The sequence below is a fragment of the Panthera leo genome, chromosome C1 (genome assembly GCF_018350215.1).
Source record: "Panthera leo isolate Ple1 chromosome C1, P.leo_Ple1_pat1.1, whole genome shotgun sequence".
In the NCBI taxonomy this organism is placed as follows: Eukaryota; Metazoa; Chordata; class Mammalia; order Carnivora; family Felidae; genus Panthera; species Panthera leo.
This window is the reverse complement of record NC_056686.1, coordinates 10,726,879-10,752,529: the sequence shown is the minus strand read 5'-3', so window position 1 is coordinate 10,752,529 and position 25,651 is coordinate 10,726,879. Positions and strand designations below refer to the sequence as shown.

Genomic DNA, 25,651 nt, shown 5'->3' with positions numbered 1-25,651 from the left:
CCTGACCCTGAGCAGAATTAGAATGCTCCTTTCTAAATTTCTACATTATTCTGAGTGCCAAAAAATGCCTCTCCTCCTGCTGTGCCCACACGCTGGGCTCGGGCACAAAGGCCTGCCCAGCTTGCCTGGCGGGTAGCAGCACCTTGTGTCTTAGGCACCGGCCAGTCCAGGTGGCTAGAGCTATTTAAAGAGCTGGGCCGGAAGCCCAGGCCACGGTCACGCAGACTCGGACCTCTCTGGTCTCTGCCTGTTTCTGGAACGTGAGCCCAGGAGCCCCGCGTGCTGGGGCCTTGACAGCTCAAGGCTCTGCCCGGACCGGCCGGACGCTGCGCACCGGGGCCGGGTCCCCTCCGTGGCCCGCTGAGGCCGGCGTGCGGGGCAAGGAGGCAAAGCTGGAGTCTGCCTGAGCCATGTGGCCTATGGGGTACTGGGAAATGCTGCCCACCCCAAAACGCGCCATCCCCAGGACCCCTCATTCCCCTACCCCCCTTTCAATACGGCTTCAATGATTGTAAGTGCACGCTATTTAATACGCACCGTTAGAGACGGTCGGAACATACGCCTCCCCCGGGAAACCATCACCACAATCAAGACAGCGAACACATCCGACACCCCCAAGTCTCCTCCCCCCGTTTGTGAGCCACGCTCCTGTCCTTGCTTCCGCCCCAGGCAACCACTCATCCCTCTGACCTTACAGATTCCTTTCCATTTGCTAGAGTTTCATGTAAATGGAATCATCCGGGATACGCTCTTCTGCTCGCTGGGCTCTGTCGCTCAGCGTGATTATGTTGAGATCCACCATGCGGCTACATGGATCAGTAGTTTGTGGCTTTACTGCCGAGTAGGATTCCACCAGAGGATGCACCGGATTCCCTGCATCTGTCGGACATCCGGGCTCCTTCCTGCTTTTGGAGCGATGACGAAGAAAACGGCTACCGCCATTTCTGGGCCGGTCTTGGTGCGGATACGTTATCTCCCAGGTGAGTAAACACCGGGGAGGGAATGGCTGGGTCACATCTCACCCGGCTGTAAAACACCCACGTTCCCGTGGTCCTTCAAAATCTTCTAAGTCGGGCGATTTAATTTCTACACTGTTCATTGTCGGTCGCTGGCCTTCTCCCTCTCCTCTGTGGCAGATGGTATTTTTGCAAAGATGGACACAATAGTATCTCCCATACCGCATGCTCTTTACAGCGTGGGGTCTGGCTAGCCTTGTGGCTGGCCTGTCACCAACAGAATGTGGTAGAGGTGACGCCAAGTGACGTCTGAGGCCAGGCCATAAGAAGCGTGCAGGAGGACCCTCTCTGCGGGGGGCCCTAAGTCTCCATGTGCAAGGCCTGACCACCACGCGGGTGCTCTGGGTATCGTTTCCAGCTGAGACCCACCCCCACCCCCTCCCCAAGGCACCATACATGAGTGCAGCCGTCCTGGACTCTGGTGGAAGGGTCCCCCATGGCGGGGCCCCGCTGACACCACACAGAGGTGCAGAACTGTCCAGTTGAGCCCTGCTAAGTCCCCGACACAAAATCATGACATATAAGAACACTGGTGGTTGTTTTTATGCCACTAAGATTTGGGGCCAGTTTGTTATACGTCAGTTATCAACTGGCGCGCTCTTCTAGAACATCAGCTCCATGACCAAGGGACCGTTTGTCTGTTTTGCTCACAGACCTACCCCGAGGGCCCAGAACAATGCCTGGCAGATAGATCTCCACAAGCATTTGTTAAATAGACAAGGGAGTGAGGTATGATTTTATGAAGACTGAAGAGATTTCCGTTGAGCAAAAACTGACCCTGGTGTGGTAGTAACGGATCTGGGTCAAGTTCCAATGCTGAGACCCGCAAGCGGCAAGACCCTCCTGGCGCCTCGGTTTCCCCAACTGTAAAGTCAGGCTCACTCTACCTGTGTCGCGGGGCTGTTCGGAGGTTACCAGAAAACGAAGATGTGTGGAGGGCTCAGCACGGGGCTAATAACCCCAGGAGGTCCCGGATGAGGCTTGCTAAATCTGAGTGAAAAGGTGCCATCCCTGTTCCCTACCCGCTTCGCCTGTGTTTCAGTCGAGGCCGCGAAGCCCCGCTTTCTCCGTGCCTGATCAGACATCAGCGGTGCTGCTCTTATGGGAAGGACCTTACCCCCACCCCCGAGGTCTCTGAGGCCAGGAGAGCATCCCCTGGGGAGTCGAGCAGGGCCGAGGAGAATCATGGTTGAGGCCCCTGTCAGACTTGGCCCATGTCCACGGCCATCTGGGGCCAGTGCTCACCCCGGCCGAGCAAGGGTCCCTGCAACTCTGAAGAAAACCCCTCCCTCGCTCATAGCAAAGCTCTCCTCCCAGGACAGAGGCCAGCGTGGCTTTCCCTTTCCTGCCGCAGGCTCAGGGCCATGTCGTGACCCTGTCAGGGCGAGGTGGGCTCGGGACCTCCACCGTGACAGAGGCCACGGCTCCAAGTAGAATTTAATGGGGTCTTGGGCGACGCCATTTGAAAGGCAGCTCGAGAACGTGGCTTTTGTCACACTGGTCTTCCTGCCTCTGCTCAAGCTGTTTCCCCTGCATGAGTACCCTCTCTGTCCCTGCCAGCATCCCCTAAGGGCAGAAGTCCACCCTGCTGAAGTCCAAACCTGGCTCGAACCAGGTACTGCGCATACTCCTGGCACACTCACAGCGCACCTCCTGGGCTTGTTGGGAAGACTAAATGAGCTAAAGTTCTGGAGTATGTAGCATAAACACACTGCTCAGAAATGCTAGCTGTCGCCACTACCACCAGCAATATCATTTCAGGGGATCCATGAGGAAAACTATTTTCATAATAATGCTATGATGCTATTTGCCTTTTTTACTGTGTATTTTCACCATTGGTACGAAAGCAACGCAGAGTAAAATGCTGACCATCTTAGCAGAAATCCAGGCAGAGGCATCAAACCATATTAGTCGTTATGTTCTTGACACCATGCACTTGTTCTTGAAAGAACAAACAAACAAACGGGGAGGGCACAGTTTTGCTTCCGAATGTCCTTGATGAAGCAGTAAGAATTATTAATTTTATTAAAACTTGATCCCGAATACTTTTTTTTTTTTAAATGGAGGCACATTGAAAGCTCTTTTGCTGCATACCAAAGAACAAAGGCTATCTTGACGAAAGACATTTGCATGACCATTTGAGTTGCAAGCTAAACTAGCCACTTTTGCCATAGAATACCACATGTACTTGACAGACAAGTGACTAACGTATTAACCGAGGTACCTGGCAAACTGCTAAGTCCACAAATGAACTAAGTGAGCCTGTTCCTTCTGAGAAACAACTGACCATATTGGTTGTCGATGATAAAATTTGAGCTTTCAAACAAAAGTGAGAATTTCGGCAGATGTGATGTGCCACCATGCCAATAGCTTCTCAAGACTTAAAGACTTTTCTGATGAGATGAGTGGTGATGTTAATAAATGTGACTTTTTGGTGATGGATAATGAAGTATGTCATCATTGAGAAGATGTGATCATTCAGGGGATGCACTGCTCAAGTGATCAATGGTAGGGGCGCCTGGGTGGCTCAGTGGGTTGAGTGACCATCAACTCAACTCATGATCGCACGGTTCACGAGTTTGAGCCCCACATCGGGCTCACTGTTGCCAGGGCAGAGCTCACTTCAGATCTTCTGTCCTCCTTTCTCTCTGCCCCCCCTCTGCTCATGCTCTCTCCCTCAAAAATGAATAAACATTTATTTTTAAAAAAGTGATCAATAGTAGATGCTAAAAAGTCGTGTGTGGTGCAGTATCCCTTCAAAGGGCAGACGAGACCAATGGCCATGTTCACTGCAACAGAACACAAAACCCTCACCAGAGAAAGTCTGAGATCGCACACAGCAGCAAATCTCTCAGATACTACCATCTAGTGAGTTTTAGTATGCCAACAAATTTACTAATACCTACAATCACCTCATAAGGCAATTAATACCCTCCTCCCTTTTCCAATATTATCTGTTTGCTGCCAGATACTCAACTCAAACAACAAATCACCGTAGCCTGGCTGAAGGAGCAGGTATGAGAATTTGGCAGTCTTCTGGCAAGTCTGACGTTAAAAAGGTTTTGCAAAAATGTAAAACGCTGCTGCTCTCCTCACTCAAGTAGCTTTGTTTGGGGAAAATATAAGTATTTTTCATTAAAAATTTTAAATTTATGTTAACACGTAATGGTTTCACTGCTGTTGTTTAAAAATAAATTATCGGAGACTTAAATAGGTTCTCAGCTTTAATTTCTAGAATAGTAAACACCTACAGAACTAAACCACATAAATAAGAGCTCCTTTGGGGCACCTGGGTGGCTCAGTTGGTTAAGTGTCGACTTTGGGTCAGGTCATGATCTCGTAGTTCGTGAGTTCGAGCCCCACATTGGGCTCTGCGCTGACAGCTCAGAGCCTGGAGCCTGCTTCGGATTCTGTGTCTCCCTCTCTCTCTGCCCCTCCCCTGCTCGAGCTCTGTCTCTCTCTCTCAAAAATAAATACACATTTACAAAAAAATTTTTTTTAAAAAGACCTCTTGGGTCCTCAATTTTGTAAAGAGTATAAAGTGGTCTGGAGACCAGGAAGTTTGAGAAATGTTGTCTTAAGAAAATAAACTGATTTACAAACCCAGATCTTTGAGAAAAAAGTGGAAACAACTTATGTGTCCTAACCAGGAAGTGGCTAAATTATGGGGCCTCCATTTGCTAGAACATTACGTAGTCATTACAAATTATGTTTTCAAAGAGTATTTATTGCGAGAAAATGCTCAATACACTCGACACACCATTTAAAAAAGGCAGAAGCAAATTTTCATGGTCATGTTTCTGTAATGCCTTGATTCTCAGGGGGAATCAATGGAACTGAGAGGGGGAAGCTGGGGAAATTGACAGACACCCCAAAGGGGCCCCATGAGCCGCAAGCTCACTGCACCTGTAGGGCTGGAGGACCCCGGTTATGTTTAAACACACAATAATGCCATTCTTTGTTGAACGGTCATTCTCGACTTCTGCCTTTACACACACAGCGAGACCAAACTCCTAAACCTGACATTCCAGACTCATCCCCAAAGGAACCAAGGAATCTTCTAAACCCTGTTCTCCCCGAACGTGGCCCTTTGCTTTGCTTTGGCATTGGAACCCCGGGCTGGTGTTTCTGGTGTTTGCTTGAGGTCCTCATCCTCTCACGTTCTGGAAAATTCTGGTCTCATCCAACCCCAGGCAAAGACGGGGGCAGGTAGGCAGGGAACTGCCAGGGTGGAAGTCTTTGGGGGCTTTGTGTTTTCCCACTGCAGGGACGCCGGCTGTTAACAAGCATCACCCAACATCTGCTGCTTACTTGCTTTGCGCATTTATTCTCATTCTCCTCATTATGGGCATATAAATCCCTTTTCATGCTCCAGCCTCCTTCTGCCCACATCTGTCTGCAATTTACTCACCACGTGCTGTGGCTGGGGAGAAAGTGTCTTATTTATGACTTTGGAGAATGCCGGGCAGGATGCTTGGGCCGGCTGAAGGTGCCCACTGCTTTTGGGAACCACCGTGACCTTGAGCTTCGGTGGGCTCAGGGGGTCTAAGGTCCGGGCCACCCCTAACGGGAATCAGGGGACCGACATCTTCAGGCAGATCCGAGGTGTGCCAAGCCCCCTCTCGTCCGGTAATCACTAAGTGTTTGCACTAACAGTACTAGGCACTGGCCAAGCACTTTATATCTCATTTAATCCTGATGACAAGTGATCTTGTCCTCTTCCTTTGAAGTAGCTACTATTATTGGCCCCAATTATAAGAGAAACAGCTTTGGTTTTGTTACCCTCAGCAAGAGAACTATATAGTTCAGAGAGGTTAGGGAATTTGCCCGAGGTCACGCAGCTAGTAAGTTAGATAGAGATGGGATTCAAGCCCAGATCTGACCCCAGAGTCTGCTGTCCCCTTTCCTGAGCTACGAAGGACTCCTGTTGCTCTCATCCACCGGACTGAACTCCCCAGAGGGAAGAAGAGGGATGCTCCTGCAGGGGAAAGTTTCTGTCTCTGCTTGTGATTAGCTCTATAACCTTGACCAAGTTACTTAACCATTCTGAACCTCATTCAGGTGTCTCCATCTGGGAAAGGGGGTTGATACCCCCTGGTAGGGTTGGGGTGAGGGACAGATCCAGTGCTGGCACACAGTAGGTGCTCCAGAAGGCTTTCCTGTCATGAATACTGACAAGCCCTTGTTGTTGAGATTGCTGTTGACAAGGGAGCCACTCCCTCCGGCAGATCTCCGCGCCTGTGGGTGACTTCTGGTGATGGATAAGACGCCTTACAGCAAAGAGTTAGGAAGATAATGTTTATTAATGTTTATATAATATATAAATGTTTATTTATTTTTGAGAGAGAGAGAGAGAGAGAGAGAGAGAGAGAGAGAGAACAAGTAGGGGAGGGGCAGAGAGAGGGAGACAGAGGATCCGAAGCAGGCTCCTCGCTGACAGCAGAGAGCCCGACGTGGGGCTCGAACCCATGAATCGGGAGATCGTGACCTGAGCCGAAGTCGGGACGCCTAACCAACTGAGCCACCCAGGCGTCCCAAGCACGCACATCTTAACAGGCAGCTCTCCACCCTCACAGACATCGCCTCAGTCCTCAGGCCGGGAACGAGGTCTGGAGAGGGCAGACTGTCTGTCCCAGGAGCTGGGGAATGGTGGATAAATGAGCCTGCCCATTCCTTTGGACCGAGAAACAACTTAGAGAGGTTTTGCGCTCCCCCCCCCCCCCATCCCCAGACGGGTCCAGAAGGGCAAATATGGGTGAGAATTCTTTCCCTGGTCAAGACATGGAAAGCAGGCTTCCCCGTCCCTGGAATAAATACTGGCAAAGGTGGCTGGGACTGCGTCCAAGGTAGTCCCAACTCTCCACAGGGTCATAGCACTCAGGGAGACCAAAGGACACCAGCTGGCCCAGCCCGAGGCCCCGAGGCACTTCCTCAGGGAGATTTCCCGTGACTGGAGTCTCCATCCTGAGAAAGGAGTGATGTCAGGAGACCCCCGGAAGCTCGAAGCTCGCACAGATCTGCCCAGACTCCTGGATGGCTGCACAGGCAGCAAATGCGTACGTGCCCGGCGCGATGACTTCCCAATCGCCCAGCATCGGCTGGACCACAGCACATTCCACCGGCCCCGTCTGGCCTGAAGACACCACCCGGAACACTGAGTGGCCCCACCGGAAGCACTACCCCAGCAGGAAATGGTTCACCTGTCTTTATGAGTAACACGTATTGCTGAAAAGAATTCACAGGGGGCTGTGCACCCTCAAAGATGATTCTCCAGACTTCCTGGGGGACATTAGTGGGACGCTGGACAGACAGCCTGCTTGGCCAGTGTGCCAATGTTCTGCTGCTCATAGCCCAGCTCCGGGCAGGGAAACCCAGTACCAGAGCCGACTGATTGGCCTGCAAAACCCACCTTCCCCGCCCCTGCTTCCCTCTCAGTTAGCCCAGTGGGTGGGCCTGGATGCCCAGGTAGACACTACATTCCCCAGCTCTCCCTGAAGGCGGGCATGGCCGTTATCACCAAGCTCTTGCCAAAGGGAACGTCTGCCCCTCGATTTTGGCTCTTTCCCTGGATCTACCCCAGGCCGAGGGGGAGCAGAGATACCCCGCAGCCTAAAATGCTCCGCTTGGTGGTTATGGAAGACAGAGACAAATTCCTTAAGCCACTCCGTTTTGGAATGCCTTTGCTATAGCAGCCTGAATTCAACCTAAGTAATAAAACCGCTTTGGCTTCAAAAATGAAGTTTTCAGGGTATTTATCATTCTAGTAAAATGGCACGTGGAAAGCAGGTTGCCAAGTTTTACTGCTTCCCCCCCCCCCCCCCCCCCCACCCCGCCCTGCCCAGGAGAATCAGAGACGGTAAGGGGGCCTCCAGAGAATCCAGGAAGCCCCAAAGGCCATTTTCTTGCCCTGGGTTACGGGTCCGAGGTCTCCACGCACTGTTAGAGGATGACTCTCAACCTTGCTTGAATAACCTTTTGAGACCCCCCCCCAAGCCCCAAAGAGCGCGGGCAGGTGGCCCCCAGGAGTGAGGGGTATGCCAGCCGCTAGGGTCCCAGGCCAGCTCTAGGGAGAGCGGGCTGCACACGTGGGACCGCTGGCTTCCTCCTTCCCTAAAGCGGCTTCTGGCTGGCCGCGTGGTGCTTACAGGTGGCCCGGCTCAGCCAGAAAGCACCACACTCTCTCCCACCTCCTCTCTCGTCTCCTCGGAGGGAACACCGGACACCGCACTTCTCAGAGGGGAGCCCCCTCCAGGCCGACCACGGGAGAAGGGGCCCGAGCCCCCCGGGAGACCGCCACGTTGGACGAGAGCGAACGTGGTGGACGGACGCCTCCTCCAGCAGAGGGTTCAGTGCATCTACACCGTCCCGTGAGGGGAGGTGCTAAAGGACCTCGAGAATGGCGGGAAAGAGGAGACCCAGCTGCTGGGTCCACATCCCGATCTAGCAGAGACGCCCGCCTGCCGTCCACGCCTCAGAGGGAGGTGGCCTGGACGGCCACTATGGAGAGCAGGTGGCGGTCACCCAGAGGAGGGAGTGACATAAGCCTCCGACACTGCGACAGGCAGACATCTACTGAAAGGGGGACAGGGCGGCCTCAGCTGGGGGTCTAGGCGCCGGGAGACCCCCGTGTCCGCGCCACTCCCCCCCGCAGAGGCAGGACCCTGGCTCCTCGGCGCCCCTGTGGCCCAAGCCTGAGCCCCAGGCAAGGGGAGGGAGGGAACTGCCACCGACTTGTCACTTACCCTGCAAGGCTTCTTTGGCTCTGGCTAGCTCCTGCTCCTTCTGGGCCAGCTGGACCCTGAGCTCGGTGGCTGACAGGACCTCGGAGGACTTGCCACCCTGTGACTCCTCCAGGTCCTTCGTCAACATCTCCTTCATCTGGCGGAGAAGGTGGACTTCCTCCTGGAGCCGGGACACTTCTTCCCGCAGGAGCACTAGGGGAGAAGGGCACACGGTTAGAGGAAGGGGACACTTCCAAGGTGCTCTGGCTTTTCCCGTTTGCTCTGCATTCGAGGCCCTTCCTACGTGTGTGCCGGGAAGAAAAACCTCAAAGCCACCGGCTTTGTTCCAAGAGCCCCTGCCCCAGCCCTGCGCGTCCCATGTCCACCTGCAGAGCAGGCCTGGTGGGAGCCCTCCTCGCCCCCTGCCACATTCTCTAGGGCTCTCTGGTGCTGCCGTCCCTGCACCGAGAGCGTCCACTCCAACGGCCGACATCATCTTCCCTCCAAAAGGCAGGAACAAGCACGAGGACGAAGAGCCGACAGGAGGCAGGATTCTGGCCACGAGCCTGCAGCCTGCCGAGTTGACCTTTAGATGCTCTATCTCCAGCCTCGCCCCCATTTCACAGATTAGGGAGTTGAGGCTCCGAGACATTAAGTAACTCCCCAAGGTCAGAAAGTCAGCAGGTAGCAGAGCTGGGATTCGAACCCAGACGTGGCCAACTCCAGAGCCTGAGCTCCCGGTCTGACGCTCAGGGAACAGTCCCCGAAAGGCACGCTCGACGGGTGTCGCGGAACACGGGGTCTCCGGGAACCCAGCACCGTGCAGACACAGGACTTCGGCATTCACGGCTGAACGTGCGGGAGAACGGGGCCCAGCGGGCGCCGACGGCGGTGACACCAGGGGCGGGGGTTTCCACGCCACCCAAACCCCACCCCATATCCACGAGGGCGAGAACATGGTGTCCCTTGGGGGGTGGGGGCCTTGGGAGGCCCCCGTGAGTCTGCAGGCCAGCTCAGCCCTGCGGGTGGACGGATACCCTCGCACCCAGGCCGCTCGCCTGAGCAGCAGCAGACCCCGAGCCTCGGAGGGTGCCGGAGGCGGGGTCAAGCAGCCTCACTGGGCCGCCCGCGCCCCTGCCACACCCTGTAAGGGAGCCAGCCTTGTGGTCGGGGTGCTCACCCCATGGTTTTGTAAAAGGAGACTAAAAAACGTTGTTTTTGGATGTTTCTTTCTTTTTGGGGCGCGGGGAGGGAGGGGGACAGAGGATCTGAAGCGGGCTCTGCGTGGACAGCAGCGAGCCCCACGTGGGGCTCGACCTCACGAACCACCACATCGTGACCCGGCCGGAAGTCGGATGCTCAACTGACCCAGCCGCCCGGGTCGAGCCGCCCCGGAGGAGATTTTGAATTCTTCATGGGAGCCGGCCCTTGACAACATGGCCCTGAACTCATGCATGGCGCCCCCTCCTTCCCGCCCTCCCACCACCCCGGTCCCTCTCATTGCAACATGCCAAGCTCTCCCCGGTTTCAGGGCCTGTGTCCCTGCAGCGGCCTCCACCCAGAGGGCCCTTTTCCCCTTGTTCTCGCTGCGGCTGCTTCCTCACCGCCGCACAGGCCTTCCCCCCGCGCCACCTCCTCAGGGAGGCCCTCTCGCCAGGTCTCACGCTGCCGTGGACTGGGGGTGCCGTCCCTGCCTGGGAGGGTCACGGCTGTGGCACAGCTCTGGGGTCACTGGGTCTCTCGTTTGGCTCCAGAGAGGCATGTGGCCGTGAGCGAGTCCCTTCCCCCTGGAGCCTCAGATGCCCCCCCCTCCCCCGACGGGTCTCACCCTCATCGGACTGTGACACAGAAGGCGTCTTCCCCCCCCGACCCCGCATGGGCCTGGTCCGGGACGTGCTGGGGGCACACAGGAAGTGCTCAATACTGGCGAGGCAGTGGCCCTCATCAACCTAGACGTCTCACCCTCTACCGGCGCCCGGCGTTCTGCAACACTGGGACCTGCAGTCCTCGGGGGTCCTGGGTTCAAGGCGAGCAGGGCAGAGCCAGGCCCGGGGCACGGGGCAGGCGAGGGGAAGCAGAGCTAAGGCCTCAAGAACGTGCGGTCCCTCCACCCCCAGAGGCTTTGCGAGAAGGTGGCTTTGACTCCGGCCGGTCCCTTGTCCCCCTCTTACCACCCTCCCTGAGGCCTGCTGGGTTCGGCGGCCACGTGTGCGAGGGGGGATGCCCCGGCCCTCCCAGCTCCTCCTTCGCCCAACTCATCTCCCCACAGAAGCCTGAGGGCCCCCTTGAGATGCAGAGCGCAGAACCTCACTCCCTGCGGAAAACCCTCCCGGCCGCGCTCCCACGGTAGAGCCGATAGGCAGCGGCCTTGGCGGCCCTCTCCGACCTCCCTCAGGCCACCTTTCAGTCCCGAAGATACAGACTCATCTAGGGGTGAGTCTGGGTGGCTCCGTCGGCGAAGCATCAGACCTCAGCTCAGGTCATGGTCTCATGCTTCGGGAGTTCGAGCCCCACAGGCATGCCTCCCCGGCAGCGGGCCTGGTCACACCGCTCCGTCCCGCTTGCTGCGGGGTCGGAGGTGCCCCGAACAGCGTGCGGTGACGCACTGACAGTCGCCTTGACCCCCTCGGCCCATCCATCAAGCCAATGAGAGTTTATGGGCATTTGCCCCATGGCAGACACCGTTCCGGGCCCTGGGGACCGTTGGGTGAATGTCACAGACAGGTCCCGTCCTCAGGCTGGCACTCCCAGACCCCACCGGGAGCAAGGGCTGAAGGACCCCAAACCCACACTCCGCGAAGACGGGCTGTCTGCAAGGGAGCGTCCGGCTATCCGGCCATCGCCCGGCTCGAATACAAGCAAGACTCTCGGCAAAACTGCAAAGCAGGAGGTTTGCTGTGGGGGCCCGCTCCCCTCCCCTCGCTCTGGCCCAACATTTGCAGGCTGTCCACACTGCAGGCCCAGTGTAGGGTGTCCAGAGAGGAGAAGGGAACACCCTCGGCCTCAAGAAGTCTCTGGTGAGTAGAAGCAGCAGCACACACGGGTGGGCATAACACAAGGAGCTGCATGTGCGTGGGGTACAAGGACACTGAAATGGGCCTTGGAAGATGTAAGGGCTGGCAAGCAGAGGGAAGAGTATGAGCAAAGCCTAGGAGGCTGGAAAGCAGAGGCCCCTGGATGGATGGGTGGAGGGGGGTAAATGGGTATAAGGTGAGAAAGAGCAGAAGGTGGCCTGGAGAGGTATGCCAGGGTCAGATTATAAAAGGTCTTAACCCTGACCACTCCTCTGTGACCCATCTCTAGCAGTTCTCAAGACGCTGGACTTTTCATCCTTGCTCCCTGCCACAGACTAAATGTTTGAGCCCCCCCCCCCGCCCCCAATTCACATGTTGAACCCTAACGGGTGATGGTATTTACAGGTAGGGTCTTGGGAAGCAATTAGGTCATGAGGATAGAGCCCTCATGAATGGGATTAGTGCCCTTATAAAAGAGACCCCAGGGAGCTTCCTTGTCCCTTCTACTGCATGAAGACACAGCAAATAGAGAGCTGTCCAGAAACCAGGAAGAGGGTCCTCACCAGAGGCTGAATCTGCCAGTGCCTGGATCTGGGATTTCCAGCCTCCAGGACTGTGAAGAACACGTCTGTCGTTTACAAGCCACTCCGTCTATCGTATTTTTGTCAGGAGCCAGAACAGACTGACACACTCTCTTTCTTCCCAACCCCCCAGCCTGCCAGGGTCTGTCCCCACTCAGCAGTCACCGAACAAGGTACGAGTGAGTGCTCTGAGTTCTCATCTGTGTTCACATTACCATACAGGTGGCAGAGAAGTTTGCTTTTGTTTGTCTGCTTGGGGATGTGACTTCTGGGCCTCGTTAGACGGCCCTGAAGTGGCCACTAAGGTCACCTACTGTATCTACACAGATCCGGAGACCTGTAAGAGGCCTGGCTTCAAACCCAGTCCCGACCAGGACCTTGCTGTGACCTTGGGCAAGCCCCATCACCTCTCTGGGTCTCAGGACTCACATAAGCTACAACATGCTATCTGTTTGGGGTTGCCAGAGTTAGAACAACAAAACAAAGCAAAACAAAACAAACAGTGCTCCCTCCCACCCCACCCCCTCCCCCCCCCCCAGATGCACACTTCTATTTGAATGTCAGATAAGCAAATATTTTTTAGGATAAGCCTGTCCTAAATATTACACGGGACATATTTATGCTAAAATGTATTCATGGCTTATCTGAAATTCAAATTTCGCTGGGCGTGCTGTGTTTCACCCAGCAACCTTACTCCCATCCATGGGGATTCTGGCACAATGATACGGGGCGATCACGAGAAAAGGCTTTGCCAGAGCACCTCAGAGGAGGGAGGGGGGAGAGGCTAAGAAGGGTCAGGCACAGCCTTCTCTGCACCCTGCGCTTAGGTGACAGCAGAGAGCAAGATGCGGCTGGGTGCCCTTCTCCTTGGCTAACAGCGACGGAGGCGGAATTTTCCTGTGCTCCCCTTTCTAACAGGTGCCACCTGACCACCACACCCCTTGGGTCAGGCCCTGAAGCAGCAGGAGGGCGGGGCACCCGCGGGAGCCAAGTCTTAGGAGACCAGGCTGGAAAAACAACTTTGTGGAAGGAGAGAGGCCTGTCCGAGCTTACTAACTGCACCCGCCCTGGCTGGGGGTGTAAACCCAGATCTCGCACACCCTGGATCCTCCCAGAGGCAGAGACTCGGGGCAACCCCGGGACTGTCATCACAGGGAGATGCACAAGACTGCAGCCCATGGGAGGGGGGGCGCTCTGGGGCCGCGGGCAGGCACTTCCCCTCTCTGGCCCTCAGATGCCTCACCTGTAAAGCGGGGGTGGTGGGAATAACGGAGCCTTGTACGTAACGCGCTTACACGTGCTCGGCGCAGTGGGAACCTTGCGTGCCACCATCCCACAACTCCCCTTCCCTTCTGTGCCGAGGGACTGACCACATTCCTCAGAAACAGCGACGAAGCTGGAGTTGGAAGATCTGGGTTGTCTGCCTCAGGGGAGCTGCTGTCTAATGCTGTGTGACCCCGGGCAAGTCACTGTCCCTCTCTGGGCCTTCACAATCTCGGTGCCCGTGCTTCACGAATCTAGATGAATGCTACTGATTACGCATGTCTTCCCTTGGCGGGAACGGGGGTCCCCACTCTCGTCTACAGCTGCTGAGCTCCTCAGCAAGGCAGCCGCCAGTCGCACGCAGCTACTTGAGTGTAAATTAATTAAAACGAATAACTCAGCCCCTCAGTTACGCTAGCCAGGTTTCAAGCGCATGTGCATTGCTAGTGGCCCTGGTGTTGGACCGAGCACGCAGAGGCCAGTCTCCTCACTGCACAGAGAGCTCCTGCTCAGTGCTGACCTACAGGGCACAAGGTGGAGAAAGAAAAGGGGAGAAGAGTGCGGTATTTATTAAGCATCCGGTGCAGCCCAGCCCAGCCCAGCCCAGCCCCACAGACACACGGACAGAAGGAGCCTTTTGCCAATGGCCGGGAGAGCTAAGGAAGGAGCCACCGCTTATGGAGAAACCATCCCGGCCCTTTCCCAAGAACAGAAAAAGGAAACATCACTGTCCACCCTTCTGCCAATGCCGGGCAACTCCAGTGTCCTAGGACCTTGGTGGAAAGGGCTGACGCCAGAAATGCCGCGGACTGAGCAGAGCTCTTGGGCCAAGGAAGCCGGAAGTAAGTGCTGTCTGGGAGACAGCGGCTTTCCTGCCCCAGGGGAAGCTGCCCGTTACCAGGGGTGCTGCCCCTGGGTTGGAGGTGGGGCATACCCACTCAGAGGTGGCAAAGGGAGCCAGGGCAGGCCTGCCCTTCTCTGTCTGGCATCAGACGTCTTGTCATCAAGAGCAGTGAGTGCCTGGTGTTTTTTTTTTTTTTTTTAAAAAGCCACTTCTCAGCCTCCGCTGCAGCTAGGGTGGTCCATGTGACCCAGTCTGGGCAGCAAGATGTAAGAGAAAACCCCTGAGGAGGACTGTCCTTTAAGAAAGAAGGGACTCTGGGGTGCCTGGGTGGCTCAGTCGGTTAAGCGTGAGACTCTTGATTTCGGCGCAGGTCACGATGTCACGGTTCACGAGTTCGAGCCCCACGCTGGTCTCCATGCTGACAGTATAGAGCCTGCTTGGGATTCCCTCTCTCTCCCTTTCTCTCTGCCCCTCCCTGCTTGCTTGCTCTCTCTCTTTCTCTCTCTCAAAACTAAACTAACTTAAAAAGAAAAAAGCGCTGTGCCCCTTCTCTACCTTCTTGTCTGGAAAGTGGATTTGTAGCTGGAGCTGCAGCAGCTACCTTGTAACAAGGAGGCAGTGGGCATAGGGCCAAGAACACACCAAGAGAGGAGAAGAGACGATGGGGCCTGGACAGTGCAGCTCAGCCCTGCCCCCGCATCAGGACCTGGAACAGCATCAGCAAGGCAGGGCTGCCTGGGGCGGGAGAGCCTCTGATTTCCCAGCTGACTTACCACCAGAGCCAAACCAGGCTACAGGCTGAGTCTGAGTTCAGGCCGCTGCTAAGGGCCCCTCAGCTGCGCCTGTGGGCAGTTCAGGTGTGGCGCGCAGGGAGTGCGGGCGGGGTGGGCGGGCTGTGGCAGAATCAACACAGTGCAGGAGGGAGGTGGCGGCTCCTGGCCCTGGGGACGAGCCCCCAGTTGCGAGAAGCCTCTTCCAGGCTTAGCTTTTGTGAGCTCGAGGGGCAGGGGCAGGGGCAGGGGCAGGGGCAGGGGCAGGGGCAGGAGAGGAAGGAGACAAGAAAGCGGGTTACTTTCTGTGACTGGAGGGTGTGCCCAAGAACCGCCTGAACGGGGCCGTGGGGGACCAAGCACCAGTAAGTTCTCCGGGTGAGCTGCACGTTTACAAGCCCAGCCTTCCCAAGTCAAAGGTCTAAATAGCAATATTATAATTACCGCGCATCCCAACAACAACGGTTCCTTTCCTAACACTCCTCGTGCACCCACGACGCGCTCCAGGCTCTGTGGTGAGTACTTAACGTGCCCTAACTCGTTTATTCCTCGCGATACCCGGCGACGTAGGTCCTATCGTCATCACCCCATTTTACAGATGGGGAAGTTGAGGCCCAGGAGTCAGGTGATCTGGCCAGGGTCACAGAGAGCAAAGAGCAGAGCCAAACTGGGCGGTTTAGCTCCGGCCCGCACGGTTTTAGCTTCCGCACTGTATAATCTTGCAGGGCACGGTGGCAAAATCTGTGGGTGACAGAGAGGGAGCCCAGGGCCCAAGCAGACTCTCCTTGGTGGATGGCAGTGGAGGCAGCTGCGCCCCCCAGCGGGCTATGAGCTTGTTTTCATTTCCCACAGTGGACTGGGCTCAGTGACCCAGCGACTCCGCACACAGTGCTCCTGGCCCTGGGTCCCCACACGGCTCCTGGAGAAAGACGTGCACATGGAACTCGCCTGGCCGTTTGCACCCGACATCCAGCGCCCGGTCCGGTGCTGGGCTCTCGGCAGAAAGGCACTGGGTGCAGCGTCGAGGCAGAGGTGGGAGGGGCAGGTCTGGGGCCAGCCAGCCTGGGCTCGGTCCCGGCTTCCCCACTGCCAAGCTGACTGACCTCTGAATAAGCGACTTCCGAGCCTATCTGAAAATGGAGCCACGACCAGTCTCCCAGGCCTGTGGTAAACATTAAACAAAGCAATCATCTCAGTGGAAACATTCTGGAAGGTTCTAACAGGGGTCACGTGTAGCTCATCACGATCATTCTTCTAGAAGAGGGCAAACTTCCCTGATATCCCGAAGGAAGGCCTTGGCCTGAGCAACTGCAGAGCCCTGACCCGTGAGTCTCCCATCCCGAGAGGGTGGATTCCGAGGCAGAGAAGGCCGAGTCCCGGGTCTGGGGGCCGGGGGAGGCAGGAGAGGGCAGGGGCTCTGGGCGGAGGCCAGGCTGCGCAAATGAGTCCAGCCTGGAAGCGGCCCTCCCTGGCGGCACCTGGGTGGACGCCCTGACAAGCAGCCAAGTGCGTGCCTGTCCGAACCCGCCAACCTCCAACGGTCCACTTAACGCCTTAACTGTGTAACTTAGCAGGTGTTACCCGCTGTACGTAGATCCTACCCCGGGCAAAAGAAAATCCAAACACGGCAGTAACGTAGTTTAGACTTTCCGCCAAATGCTCAGTTTTATATTCCCTCCCCCGTCTCCCCAAATCTGGGTACAGAGCCCGCCGGTCCCGTGCCCTCCAGCAGGCCTCGGCGGAGGGGGGCCGATGTCCAACCCCCGCCAATCCGGAAGGTTCTGCGGCGGACCTCTATTCCCTGACATGAGGCCTGCGTCCCAGGAGACGCTGGGGTGTGCACCTGAGCTACACGCGCCCTACGGGAGAAGCCAAATGCCTAGGGAACGGCCCCACGCTGCCCCTGGCCAGGCGGAGGTCACTTCTAGATGACACACGACGTATGGCAGCACACCGCGGGTCCCCTCCGGCCCAGGCCCCCTTGCTGACACAGACAACGGCCGACCGAGCGGCCAGTCTGAGCGCCGGCTGGCGGGCCGGGTGCCAGGCTTCGCCTCGCCGGTGCCTCACTCATGGCGCCCCGCGCAGGGCGGTGGTGGCCGCGCTGGAGCATCAGAGACACTGGGGGTGCTTGGGGTCAAGCCCAGGTCAGTGGTTCTGAAGCCACTTGCCACAGACTTGCCCAGCGGTGCCTGTAAGTGCTTAAGCCCTTCTACTGTTTATTTTTTTAATGTTTATTTATTTTTGAGACAGAGACAGAGCTTGAGTGGGGGAGGGGCAGAGAGAGAGGGGGAGACACAGAATCCGAAGCAGGCTCCAGGCTCCGAGCCGTCACCACAGAGCCCGACGCGGGGCTCGAACCCACGAACCGCGAGATCGTGACCTGAGCCGAAGTCAGACGCTCAACCGACTGAGACACCCAGGCGCCCTATTTTCTAAAATTTTTAAAAGTGTTTATTCATTGGAGAGAGAGAGTGGGGAGAGGGGCAGAGAGAGACACATACACACACACACACACACACACACACACACACACACACACACACAGAATCCGAAGCAAGTTTCAGGTTGTCAGCACAGAGCCCGACACGGGCCTTGAACTCACGAACTGCGAGATCATGACCTGAGCTGAAGTCGGACGCTTAGCCGACTGAGCCACCCAGGCGCCCCTTTCTGCTCTTGCTGTTACGGTTGGGCTTATTCTATAAACTAGCAACAGGATTGTCCTCAGAAGGCGAAGACATGAAGACTGAGGTGTAAGGATCCTTACCGGCAAATCACCGAGAGACGGGGCGGAGGCGGAGGCGGAGGTGGGGGGGGGGGGGGAGGACCCGGCAAGGAAGAGGTGTGTTCAGCGTGCCGTGAAATATGAGAAAAAGATGGAGGCCGTATCACCTGGGTGCCTGAGGCGCCCACCCCCTCCCCACTTGTAGTAAGGATTACCTGGCGACCCTCTCAGGCCTGGGAGCCGCCCGGGGCTGTTCTTGAAGTCCCTGTTCTTGAATGCACTCGGGATCATCATCTCATCGCGGTGATACCCTCTCTGAGCTCTCACGCCCTCCAGAAGGGTTCTCATTCTCAATCCACACAATGACCCTGGGGATACACCCATTTCACAGAAACAGGCACAGGGAACATGCAGGTAAACCCAGGGGCTCTGGCTACAGAACCCTGCCTGCCCGTCTCCCGGGGGCACACCTGCCAGACTGCAAGCTGCCCCCCAAGGAAGGCACAAACCTTGTGCTTCCTCGCAGGGCCTGCTGTCGTGCCCCCGACCCTCAAATCCTCTTGCACAGTCACCACTGTCTGCAACCTTTCCCCACCTGAAAGGCCCAAGGTCACAGAACCTCTGCCTCTTGGTTAAGCTGACTGACCCAGCTTCCGAGTGGGGCTGGGAGCCCTGGATTTGGACAGCCCCGGGGCAGCAGGGGTGGCAGTGACAGCAGCAGCAAAGTGGCCCCTGGTGCCAGACGCGGCCCCAAAGCTCTGTAAGTGACCGGGGTGCCACAGGGAAATGCAGCCGGGTTGGTCTTGGACGGAACGATCTGCCTTTGGAGAGAGCGGTCTTGGGAGAGCAGTAGCCTGGGAAGAGCAGCCTCAGGGACATGCCTCCGAGGGCCACCGGGGACCTCCAGGGCTGGTAAAGCAAGCCATAGCGTTGGTTGGTTGGCCTGGTTGGCCCCTTCAGGCCCAGCCCAGGCTCCCCTCTTGCCTGGTCCCTGCATTAGGAGCTGTAAACAGCCCTCCTGGACCACTTCTGTCCCCGTTCATCATACAGACTCTCCTGTCCCTCCCTCGGTCCCCCCTGCTCGTGGAGACACACCCGCTAGGCCAGAAGCAGACCAAGCGGAAGGCAGGGGAGAGCTGGGACTATGGTCTGCTGGAGATTTCCGTGTTCTCTGGGCCTTTGTCATGGGATCCCGACACCTGAAGCCTTGGGGGTACGGCACTCGCCAAATACGAGGAGATGCTCAGATATCGCCCGACCACTCACTTCCCAACAGTATCATGCCCCAGGCCGCTCCCAGGCCTGAGAGAGCCACCTGGTAATCCTTACTACATGGGGGGGGGGGGGGGGGGGGGGGGCGGGCGCCGCAGGCACCCAGGTGATACTGCTTTCGTCTTTTTCTCATATTTCACAGTGATTGTTTTTATCCTTCAGGTGGCTTAATCCTTCCTGTAGAGGCTGCTCAATGTACCTGCCAACCCATAAACATGCCGTTTAGCCAGACTCTGCTCGGGCCCCTGACTGCCAGGCTAACCCCCCCCCTGCGTGGTCTTGTTGCCCACGGGCCTGTCGTTCCCACCCCGGAGATTCAATTCTCTCCAGGGACAGGGGTCTGCAGCCTCTTGTCCCCCCTCCCCAAGCACTGACTCAGCAATGGTGCGTGCCGGGCATCGGTGAGGGAGACCAGGTCCCTGCCCTGGAAGATCGACAGTCACAGGCTCAAAAGCAGAGACACCCTGGGGGTGTGGAGGAATCACACGTCTCCAGCACACAGGTTGCCTACTTCGCAGGCAGAGCTAAGCCCGAGGATCGGGGGCCGCAGAATGTGCTCCCTGCGGGCCGCTTGGCCTGATCCCTGTCCTACCCCGCGTGAGGTCCTGGCCTCCTGTGTCCGTTGCACCACAAGCCCAGAAAGGACATCCTCGGTGGCCTTTCTCGGCCCATGGCTTAATGCTGCCATAGCACTGACAGCCGGTAGGAAGCCTGTGGTCCTCCGGGATCCGCAAAGATCACTCAGCAAGTTATTCTAGCTCCAGGAGGGATGTGAGCCTCCAAAGGCGCCATCTGGCCGGGAGTGGGAAAGGCAGGCATTCTCCTGTCACCTGGGTGGCCAAGTCCCTGAGGGGCCGTGGCAGCCACGACTGCGCAGTCCCAAAGCCCGGTGCCCGGGTCTCCTTGGTGGCTTTTAGGAGCCTGCTGCTATCTGCTTGCCGGGCAGGTATCTGCCTGCGGGGCAGGAGGGGTGGGAGAAGAGCGAGCCGGGCTCTCCTCTGGGCTCGCACACCGCCTGCTCCAGTCCTCGCTGATCGCATCTTCCGCTGGGGATCAGAAGCAGCTGAGCTGGGGCCCCCAGTCAGTCCACTGCCTCGGGTGGGCTGACGGCGGCCGCCCGGGGATACCCTCTGGGTACAAGCAAGAATCTGAGCACGCTTGCCACGCTGAGCCACAAAGCTACCACTTCCTCTGGAACACGGGCTCATGCCGCCGTTTCCAAGCTCATTCTCCCCTCCTGGATTGGGCCGCAGGCATTCCCGTCCCGCTAATATAACATAACTGACCATCCCTCCCACTCCCCCACCCCCCCCCATCTTCTTGACACGGCTCTTCGATTTCCCTTTGCAGAGCCAGCCTGTGGCTCAGGGGTGCCAATGTGACCCAGTCTGGCCAATCAGAGCACCGAATCACTCCGGCCACTGTGATTGGCTCAGGATGGGGGCACGTGACCCAAGCCGCTTCGATCAAACCCAGTGTCTGGACCTCTCGTCCCTCTGCTTTGGCCGGCATCAGGATGGGGCCTGGCGATGGTGGCAGCCGCGGGGCCACCGAGAGGGGAGCGCCAACAAGACCAAGACTGGGTTCAGATAATATCCGTGTCCTAGATCACACCACACGCGAAGCCGGGATACACCCCCTGGACGTGAGCAAACACATTCTTAAGCCGGTTCCACTTGTGCTTTCTAGCTCTTGTAACTGGAAAAAGAATTCTGATAAACTGCTTTTGTCAGAGATCGTTTTCTGGGCACTCAGCGTCCCCACAAACTTAAAGGCCACCCGCTCTATGCTAAGCGCTCCAAGCTAGCACTCTCTTTCAGGACCCGGATGGGCAATTCACCTGCACAAAACCAATGAGCACCTACCCCCATGGGTACTTCAAGCCTAGCTTACCTTTGCAGGCAACAGTCCCTCTGGCTTGAACCCTGGAAGGCACACGTTTTTCAAGTTCTGCCTCAAAGCCGTTTCCAGACCTTCCTGCCCCAATCAGCCCTTCTCCTTTTTTCTCACCTGGGGGGGGGGGGGGGGGGGAGGCCCGTGAGCACCAACCCCACAGCCGCTGGGTCTCCTTCCTTCGCCTGCAGGTTCCAGCTCCCGCTCGCATGCTGACTATGTGCCTGCCACTGGGCCTCAGCCCACCAAATTCTCCCGCCAAGCCTGTGGGAGCGGTGCTGGCGTGCTCCCCTTTGGCACAGGCAGAGCCAGAGGCCGGGACAGGTGAGCTGGCTCGTTCAAGGTCATAGAGCTGACTCAGGTCACACAGCTTGGTCCCAACTCCGAAGTCTGTCTGACTGCAAAGCTCGTGGTCTTGACTGCTGGACTAGGCTCCCAGCCCTAAATGCCGTGCTGTGCCTATTTCTTGAGCTAAATGCCAGATCAAAGAGCGTGACAAACAAGCACAGAGAAGGAATTGTGCCCTTCTTTGAACTTTGGTGAAAAATGTCTAGGTCCCCCATCCTTGGCTCTTGAAGCGAGCTTCATTCCTCCCGAAGGCCTGGCTCCTAAAGGCATGTATCCAGGAGAGGACAGTGACCACCGGGTGGCATGGCCTGTTTCCCTCTCCCCCCACCCCGTGTGACTCTCCCCTCACACCCCTCCTCCCTCTTCACCACCCCCCAGGAAAAAAAAAAATTACCAGGGGCACCTGGGTGGCTCAGTGGGTTGAGCATCCGACTTCAGTTCAGTTCATGATCTCATAGTTCGTGGGTTCGAGCCCCACATCAGGCTCTGTGCTGATGGCTCGGAGCCCGGAGCGTGCTTCCGATTCTGTGTCTCCCTCTCTCTCTCTGCCCCTCCCCTGCTCATGCTCTGTCTCTTTCTCTCTCTCAAAAATAAATAAACATTAAAAAAAAAATTACCAAAACGTGAAAGGCAAAAACACAGCCCATCCAAGCAGCAAGCACAAAGCTCATTGCAAACTGGGAGGAACCAGCTTGACTGAGGAGGCCTTGCCCCTGCAGGGGACAGCCCAGCTCTTGCTTTCTTTCCCACCTGAGTCTGAGTCAGCAGCCAAACACCTGCCTCCCAGCTTCCTTCTCCGCCCATTACCATTATGCACAGGGTGGATAGAAGCTGCCTGAGACACTGGTCAGAGAGCAGACCTGGTTCCCCCCCACCAAAGACTGGGGGAAGAAAAAACATTTCTAGCCCCATTTCATACGCAAACTGAGGCCCAGAAGAAGGTGTCTAGAATCCACGACCTTGACTGCTAGGCCACTGGCTGCCATGACCTGGAAGCCAAACGGGAAACATGCTTTGGCTGGAACATTCCGCTCAGCCAGTCTCAGACATCGACTCAGGGGTTAAATGCATTGAAATGTGTAAGGCACGCCGGAGGCCCCCACAGATGTAAACAATTATGCAGAGACGAGAAGTGGGCGACCAGGCCCGGCCAACGGCTCTCCTAAACGTCGCCACCACAAGAGCATAGAGGGCCAGAAATCCCGGCATCTTCAGATCCCTACCGCAAACAGATCCGGGCATTCAGAAGAATTTAAACCAAGTCCAGGGGCGCCTGGGTGGCTGAGTCGGTTAAGTGCCGGACTTCGGCTCAGGTCATGATCTCACGGTTCTTGGGTTCGAGAGTTCCCTGTGTCGGGCTCTGTGCTGACAGTTCGGAGGCTGGAACCTGCTTCGGATTCTGTGTCTCCCTCCCTCCCTCTCTGTCTCTCTCTCTCTCTCTCTGCCCCTCCCTTGCTCGTGCTCTCTCTCTCAAAAATAAACCTTTTTTAAAAATAAAAAAAAAAATTTAAACCAACTCCAGACTGTGGCCCGAAGACGGCAAGCCTAGAGGACTCCCTGTCTAAAGGTGGCTCCAGAAGGCGAACGAAGATGGGCGTTTCCTGCTATGGCATGACCTCTGCGTCCCTCCACGTCCTCGCCCACAAAATGTTGGCCACGAAGGTTAGGAGGTGCTCGATCAAATCCTGGCTCTGCCCTTTTAGAAGCTGTTTGACCTGCAGGTCACTTCTCTGTCCTCATGTGGGGAACGGAGATAATGACAGTGTCCATCGCCTAGGGCTGCCGTGACGTTCTAGGAGTAATGGATCGAACGTCGCAGGAAGGTGCCCGGCACCCCGCGAGCCCTCAGCAACGCTGGCAGGCCGCTCTGATGCCATCACAGAGGACGGCTGGCCCCGTGGGGTGGGGGTTAAAGGAAGAAGCCAACTCGGGCCCCGGCCGCCCGGGCCCTCGCGGCCCATCCCTTGGTGGGAGGTGCTGGAGGCCACGGAAGCTTGGAGCGCAGCAGGGCCGCACCGTGTAACTCACTCCCGATTATCCTCCAGCCCAACCGAGCAGCTGCTCCAGGAAGAAATAAAATAGGCTTCGCATACTTTAAATGTTTCACTTATGAAAACTGGGAGGGCGGCCTTTCTAAACCGTTTAGCAATAAAGTCGGTAACGAGCACTGTTTGAGGCTCTCACGCTGGAGCCCCTGGAGCCCGGGGTCGAGGAGGGCGGGCCGGCTGGCCGCCAGTGTGGAGCCCGCTGGGGCTTCCAGAAGGCGCCATCTGGGATTTTTCAGAGGGGCACTGGGATCACATCCTGGTGTCCTAATGTGAAATCGGATCCTCCCTCTGGAAGCCAAGTCCCCCCCCCCCCCCTCCCCCAGCAAGCACAAGCTTAGGGGCAGAGGGGAGGGCCCTTCCGGCCTGGGATGGTTTCCCACACTCCAAGGGCGCCGGGGTCTCCAGCCAATCGAGTTAATTGAAAAATTACCTCGGGCTGAGAAAGAGCAGGCCTACGCCACAGGGCGCTGGTTCACAGGAGGCCCTACTCGGACCTCAACAACCTGCAGCTCGAAGGCCAGGCGCCGTGCTCAGCACCCCAAGGACAGGGGGAGCTCTGCACGCCGGGCGCACGTCCCGTGCAACCTCCCAGCAACCCCAGAGGGTGGGAGGATGCCCGCTTTACAGGTGACGAAGGGCCTGCCCCAGGGCCCACACCTCAAAGCCATGGGCCCTGGTCACTGCATTGCCTGGCTCCCCCTGCAATACGTCTTCCCAGGATTCCATTCTTTGACGTGCCACGGGGACACCCCCCCTCCCCCCAGTCCTGACAAACATAACTCCAAAGCAAGCACAGAATGGACACCGGCTAGCGAGGCCAGATGGAGGCCTTCTGCCTAGCCCGGAACAAAATGGCGTCTTCACACGAAGAAGGCTATGTGCTTTGGCCTGACACTGCTAAGCTGGATACGGCACTTTTAACTTCTTCCAAGTCCTCTCACTTCTATTATGTGTCTCATCCTAATCCCCTGGGAAGATGACGGTGGTAGGTTTTATCGTGCTTCACAAGGGCAGTCAGCCCAAGGCCCAAGGATTAGCCCCTTGGCCCAAGGATGAGCTCCTCAACCAGTTCACCCAGGGAGCCTGGGGTGCGGGAGGCCTGGGCCCGGCTCCTGCCTCCCTTAGACCCTCCCCAGCCCCCTCCCTCCCTACCCATGCGGACTCCTGGGTGCAACCCTGCCTCTCTGGGCTGCTGCGTGCACTCCTGTCCTCCCAGCCTCCCCCCAAAGCCTCGCCGCTTGAAGGGCTTGGGGGTACCCACAATCCCAGAGTGGTCCGTCCTGTCTCCAGAGGCCTTCGTGGTAATGGATTCCTGCACTTCACAATGGGGCACCAACCGGGGCCCCCACAACCGTGTCCTTCCTCCCATCAGGCTACAACCTCCACGACGAAAACTGAACAAAACGGATTAGAAAAACACCCTTGATTTCGCTGGGGGAGCCTGAGCAGTGTGGTCTATGCACCAAACATATAATCAAGACAGAAAAATGTGGGGTATTTGGGGGGGGAGGGCAACCTCAAGTCCCTAATGAGTTACTGCCATGCCTGTGAACAGAACTTCTTCCCCCACAGGAAAACTTGACCCTAACACAGGACCTGCCTGTCTGCCTTTTGGTTCTGACAGATACTTGCTGGGCACCTCGACCGACGAGCAGCGTGGTCTACGTGGCTAGGAACGTAGCCTCACAGTGGCGAGGCAGTCTGGGTCTGGGTCCCAGCCACTCCTTAACCTCCCTGTGCCTCAGTTCCCACATCTGTCAAATGGGGCAATCACAGTCCCTATCTTATAGGGTGGCTCTGGGAATTAAAAGAGTGGCTGTCCCTGTACAGGGACTATACACAGAGGGACGGGACGTGGCACAGGCCAGACGGCAACATTCCTGCCAGTGCTTTTTGCTGCCTCCCCCTTCTGGGGGCCACTGCTTTCCGGTTCGGAGACCAGCCCCCGCCTGGCCGCCTGGTCTGGGTCCCCGGGGGGCTTCTCCTGAAGCCCCGGACCCAGCAGCAGAACATTCTCTGCTGAGAGGTCTCCAGAGCGGGGCTCCCAGCTGCCCAGCTGAGTGGCCCACGTGATCCTAATCCAGAGGCCCGGGCACAAGAAGCCCCCTCTTGTTTGCTGCCCACCACCCTCACTCTGTCCAGTTCATGAACTG

General features: G+C 57.0%; 1 protein-coding gene across 1 annotated transcript in view; it reads right to left on the bottom strand.

The window, feature by feature from the left end:
• Nucleotides 1-25,651, bottom strand: part of KAZN (kazrin, periplakin interacting protein) — a 158,824-nt gene that overhangs the window by 114,756 nt on the left and 18,417 nt on the right. The window contains exon 2 of the mRNA XM_042951590.1: nucleotides 8,759-8,950. Within this exon, the coding sequence (XP_042807524.1) occupies nucleotides 8,759-8,894 (136 nt within the window). The 5' untranslated portion in view covers nucleotides 8,895-8,950. The remainder of the gene's footprint in view (nucleotides 1-8,758; nucleotides 8,951-25,651) is intronic.